The sequence below is a fragment of the Lygodium microphyllum genome, chromosome 7 (assembly GCF_053477565.2).
Source record: "Lygodium microphyllum isolate KBCC chromosome 7, Lygodium_microphyllum_v1.1.10, whole genome shotgun sequence".
Classification (NCBI taxonomy): Eukaryota; Viridiplantae; Streptophyta; class Polypodiopsida; order Schizaeales; family Lygodiaceae; genus Lygodium; species Lygodium microphyllum.
The window spans coordinates 130,483,125-130,489,367 of NC_141141.1; the positions used below are offsets into that span (position 1 = coordinate 130,483,125).

General features: G+C 37.5%; 1 protein-coding gene across 1 annotated transcript; it reads left to right on the plus strand.

Annotated features, from left to right (window-relative positions):
- Positions 1–578: 578 nt before the first annotated feature.
- On the plus strand, positions 579–3,254 carry LOC148033955 (uncharacterized). The gene is made up of 2 exons (XM_087680979.1): positions 579–744; positions 867–3,254. The coding sequence occupies exon 2, from the start codon at positions 1,023–1,025 to the stop codon at positions 3,252–3,254; it is 2,232 nt and encodes a 743-aa protein (XP_087537105.1). The 5' UTR covers positions 579–744; positions 867–1,022.
- The last annotated feature ends 2,989 nt before the right edge of the window (positions 3,255–6,243 follow it).

Sequence of the window (6,243 nt, forward strand, 5' to 3'; positions counted from 1 at the left end):
TGTGTGCATTGTGGCCTGTTACATCCTACACTCCCCTCCAACTTCCAAGCTCCCAGTCTCTGGAGTCTGAAGTGGCACCTTCTTCTCCAAAGCGGCGACCTTCAGACTTCTGTGCTGACTCGTGAGTCTCCAGAGTCCACGCAGACCTCCTCCGACTCCTGAGTGGACTCAGTGACTTGTGCCTTCTGTGCCGACACCTGTGACTGTGCGAGTGACACCTGTGACTATGCGAGCAGCTGCCAGCAAGCGACGACACCTATGACTGACTGTGCGAGCGGCGACACCTATTGTGACTGTGACTATGGAGCAGCAACACCTGTGCAGTGTGACTATGCAACTTGCGAGCAGCTGCCAGCAAAAAGCGGCGACCTGCTGGTTGGAGAGTCGAGACGACTGGACTCTGGACTCAGTGGATTCTGGCACACGAAGAGAGAGAGAGAGAGAGAGAGAGAGAGAGAGCTCAGAGTAACGATTTTTCCTCGGCCCTCAAACTTCAAAGCCTAAAGGGAAGAGAGAGAGAGAGAGAGAGAGAGAGAGAGAGAGAGAGAGAGAGAAAAAAAAAACCAGTATGCCTCAAACTTCAAACTTCAAAGGGGAGAGAGAGAGAGAGAGAGAGAGAGAGATTTGAGAGAGAGAGTCTTGAGACTTGAAGCCTGAAGTCTTGGATAATCAATTCAAAGGGTATTATAGCATCCCATAGCTCGCAAGGCTTAAGCAGGCTGCTACACAAGGTTAGTCTCCCAGGTATAAATATATATACATGCTTCTTCTCTCTCATCTCTAAATGGAAAAATTATTAGTGATAGCTTAAGCTTTAAAGACAAAATATTAGTACTAAATCTTTTTTGCTATGTGATTGTTAATAGGTTAAATGTTCGTGAGACATTGCCATTTAAAGATAGAGTTTGGCTGTTAGAGGAGCTTGGATTTTCAAAGGGAACAAACACATAACAAAAGGTAGCTAATTTCAACGATTATCAAAAACAAGGTAAGATCACAACCACTCTTTTTATCTTTGAGAAATGGCACCCAAATTGAAAGATAAGAAACAAGGAAACCTCCTTGCATGGGTTGGGATTGAAAACATAGCTACACATCCTTCTAAAAAGCTAAAAGAAAATACAGATAATGTTGGGGGCTCAACCTCAATTAATATGTTATCTTCAAATGAATCATTTGATAACATATCACTTGAAGAAAATGATGAATATGAAAGGAAAAAAGAAAGGCGCTTACTTTTTCAAGAGGATTGGCTAGACCAATTCAAATGGCTTGTTTATGATAGAGATGAAGTAAAAATGTATTGCAAATTTTGTTTGAAATATCCTTATCTACATAGTGCATATTCCAAAGGGGGGTCTATAAATTTTAAAATTAGCAACTTAAAATCCCATGTTCGCACATCATGTCATAAGTTTGCTATGCAAGTTGTTTTGCTTGAAGAAAAATACTCCATTGAAAAGAGTGTTAAAAAAATAAGAGAAATAAAAGATGAGGCATTATTTTCATTATTTAGAACTGCATATTTGATTGCAAAGCAAAATTTACCATTTTCTATGTTTCCTGAAATGATATGCTTATTGCAAGATTGCCATGCACCATACACTACTACTCTTTATAATGATGATAAGGCATGTGCTGAAATGATTTATTGCATGGCATCATATCTTATGAAAAGTACAATAGAAAAGGTTTCAGCTAGTCCATGCTTTGGTGTTTTAATTGATGAGTCAAATGATATCTCCTCACATGGACATATGGTAATTTATTTATCATATCTTGAGGCTGATTATGTTTCTAAAACAAGTTTTTATGGTATCATACATGTACATGATGGCACTGCAAGATCTTTGTTCGAGGCTATTATTAGTGAGCTAAAGAAATGTAAGCTAGATTTGTCTAGATTCATTGCATTTGGATTTGATGGATGTTCCACAATGGTAGGAAAGGAGAATGGTGTGCAAGCCTTATTGAAAAAACACGTTAATCCATTTTTAACTTCAATTCATTGTGTTGCCCATCGTAGTGCCCTTGCAATATCTAGTGATATAGCAAAAGAGATGCCTTATTGCAAAAAGCTAGAAAAACTTATTAATGCTATAGCTTCACATTTTAATGTTAGCACGAAGAGATTAGAAGGATTGCAAGCTATGCAACAAGATTTGGCATGTCCCATTCTTCGACTTGAGCATACTTTTAATGTGAGATGGTTAAGTAGATATAGAGCTATTAGTAGGGTATGCAAGTCTTTAGATGCCATACTTGAGATCACAAAAAGAGAGGCATTGCATATTTATGAAGAATTGGCCGATTTTGAGTGCGTTTATTGCTTACATTTTTTAGCTGACATTTTGAGAGGTTTAACAAGACTAAGCCAAATGTTTCAACAAGACTTTGTAGATGTCACAACTATAGACAGTCTTGTAAAGAATGAAATTATATCCATAACACAATATTACATTGATTGCCCTCATGCTAATGTGAATGCATTAACTGTTGGAATATATGGATATGACATCCTTCCAGACTATGGGCCTGAAAAAGGTTATTTATATACATTAAGAGGTGCTTTGCATGGGAAGAAATTTTATGAGCATGATTTGAAACGTAAAATTAATGGAGAAGACTTTAACAGAGCCTTAGAATTTCAAGTTGCTTTTGCCAAGTCAGTGGTAAGTAACTTGAATTCTCGATTTCAAGATAATTCTATACTTAACTGTTTAAAAATACTTGTGCGTGCACAACATCCAATACATGAGAAGGCCTTAAAAAACTATGGAACCCAAGAGATAGATCAATTAACTTCATATTATGGTTTCCCTAAAAAGCTAAATATAGAAGAATTTTCTGCAATGGTAGAAGTTGATGAATTTAAGAAAGAATTTAGAAATTTTAAGCATCGAGCTTCTAGAGATTGGATACGATTCACATTGCCAGAGGTAACTTCAGCACTTGCTTGCAATAGTATGTGGAGATATGCTTATCCAAATGTTCTTACTCTTTGTCAAGTAGCTCTTGTCCAATGTTCCAGTATTGCTATTTGTGAGAGAGATTTTAGTACTCGAACTATGATAAAGAGTAAGCTACGTAATCATTTGGAGATTAAGAGTTTAGATGCATTAATGAAAATCTTTATTGAAGGGCCTTCTAATTTTTGTGACATGGAGTTCATTGAGAGTATGGACTTATGGGCTAAGAAAACACATCGTCATTTATACACATCACAAGGAATTTGCTCATTAGTTTTGCAATAAATTTGCATATTCATAAGAGCAATTGATAATTTTTAAATGGCCTATGATGATGTTGAAGTCACTATACATTGTTTGCACTTTTGTTGTCTCAGTTTTTTTGACTTTTTACATTTTTTTCCTATATTAAACTTATTTTTCCCTTGGTTGCTTCTATCTTTTGAGTAGAAATCTTTCACATTTGTTTTTAGATCACGCTTGCTTTTGTGCTTACCTTTTTTGAAACTTTCTTGTTTATAATTTTGGTTGTATTTCATTTTGTTCTCTTTCATGTTAGTTTTTTTAAAAACTTTTATGTATTATGGTTGCTTTCAATAAAATATGATTGACTTTTTTAGATTTTTTTGTTTTTAATTTTGCTTGTATTTTAGTATGTTCTCTTTTAGGTTAGTTTCGATTTTTTCTTTTTATTTCTTCTATGCTTTAACTTCTTCTCTTTTGGGTTTTTATTTTATACTTTTTCTTTATCTTTGTGCTTATGATGTATATACTTCTCTGAGGCCATAGATCCACTAATAGACATAGAAACCACTTGTATACATTTATTCTTTACTATTAAAATTTTAGATAAGTAATGTAAATCAAGTTGCTCAATGATAATAAGGGTTTTCATTTCGAAGGTGTAAGAGAAAAGTAATTGAACGAATTTCAAAGAAAACTTTGAAATATAGATCTTTTAAAATAATGGGAAAAAGGTGATTATCCTTTCATTATAGATTTAAAAGGGAATTGAGCCGGTTCAATTTGGAATGTAAAAGTTTTGGATAGTTCAAATTTTATAGAACCCGCCTTAGGCTAGGACGAGAAGGATCTATGTCAGGCTCACAATTTTTTTTTCCCCGAACACTGGTGTGCCTAGTAGGGCAATAATATCAGGTCCCTCTCGTTGGGAAATATGGGCACATGGAAGGCGCTCAGTCGCGTCAGACATATTTTTTTTCTGTGAGCCTTGTACCCAAAGACTTTCCCAAGGTAACGTATGGCTTTGACACAGGGTGAAAGAAACCTACAGGCACTGCATCCTTTTCACTCGTCTTTTTTACTAAATTTTCCTTATTGCTTTGCTTTGAACGAGGAAGGAGGGCTTGCATCTTCATATAATTCTTCTTTGGGACCAAGTGAACCATATGGTTGCTTTCAAAGTTGTACTAGCTATCTTCTTGTATCACTTTATTTTCTTTTTTTGAATGCTCATGCCAAAGGTATATAATGAAGCTTATTATGATATCAAGAGGACGCTTCATTTCAAAGGGTCCCTTTCCCCCTTCAAATGGATTGTCTATTGTCGTTTGATTTTTTTTAGTATAGATAGTCCCATTAGATATCTTAAGGTTGTCATAGTCGTCATAGTCATCATGGTTGTCATAGTTGTCATAGTTGTCTTGGTCGTCCTTTCTACCCCCCCTAATGGTGATTCATCAAAGAATCCTTCCCAGGGCTCCATGTCCATCAAATACTTCACAATGTCCAACCGCAAGCTTTTTTTATAGGTTCCCCCTCCTCTAGACTGATGCCTTTTACCCCCCCTAATGGTGATTCATCAAAGAATCCTTCCCAGGGCTCCATGTCCATCAAATACTTCACAATGTCCAACCGCAAGCTTTTTTTTATAGGTTCCCCCCTCCTCTATACTGATGCCTTTTACCATTCTTCCATACATCTTGTTTTTTATGACAATATCCCTATATCCCAAGGATCTTAGAGAGTCGTTGAGCACTTCTCCAAATGAGAGGTAAATGACGGGCTCAATCCCGTTTGCCTCTATATACTGTAAACAAGGGTGTACACAAGTACAACTTTATGCCTCCTCAATGGAATAACCATAAACTTGGATTGGGGGGTTGCAACATCTTATGCCCGTTTTTTACAACTAACATGCCATTAGTAAAATATACCCCCCTTTTATTAGGGGGTGGACAACTTTGTACAGCTCTATCCTTAGGCACTCTTCCATAAGCTTTCTAAATTGCAAGGTGCCCATTCTCTTTCTATTCTCTGGTGATACCTTCTTTTTTATTTCAACAAGTTCATTTTGTATCTCTATAAGGATGTTGTAGTCACTCCCCTCATGGGCCGTTTGAGAGTAACTATACCACTCCTTTTTGGGAAGCCTATATATCCAACTATTTTTAAGCCTTGTGGTCAGTTCCTTACATGCTCTCTCTTCCAAGGACTCCTCATCAGTTAGCTCTATAAGACCGCCTTTCTCTCCTTGCCTCTCTAGTATCTGTAATACATCCTTCTCTTTATCAGCATCCAATGGTGGGTGGCAGAGAAAGCGGGATTGAAACATCATGTTTCTTTAGTGAGGCCTTTATTTTCCTTTATCTGCTCGTAGAGGGTATTCCATCTTTGGCCTAACGGAATGATACCCCGTATTTCAGGGGCATTATTCTTCTTTCGAGCTGCAGTGGTGATGGAATGTCCACCAATTGTCCAAGGGGGATCCATTTTAGCAGGTACACACATATCTTAGGACGGCCTCCTTGTTGGGAGGGGTATTTGGAGCCCCTCCCACAAAGAGAGAAAATGGCTAGACTAGTGCATTCTCCAGCATTTGGGGACCAATAGAAAGATCTGAGTCCTTATGAGCAAGTTAATCAAAATTTTCATAGAGGTTTGCCACCCTGCGCAACCGAAAGAATTTGGTTGCCTTGGGAAAGTCTTTGGGTATAAGGCTCACAAAAAAATTTCTGTCTGACGACGACTAAGCACCTTCCATGCACCCATATTTCCCAACGAGAGGGACCTGGTAATATTGCCCCACTAGGCACATTGTCATTTTGTGCCACTTTATATTGGACGGTTGCAAGGGTAAAAGAATATGGTCTAGCCATATTGAGCCAAAAGACGAAGAAAATCCTTTAAGGTTTGCCGATGAGGGCCGCTTTTCCACCTCAAGGTTTTTTCAAAGTGGATATCTACTACCCACAGAGACAGAGCCGTAATAGTACATTATTGTTATTAAATCACCCTAGTGGGCCTTAAGGGG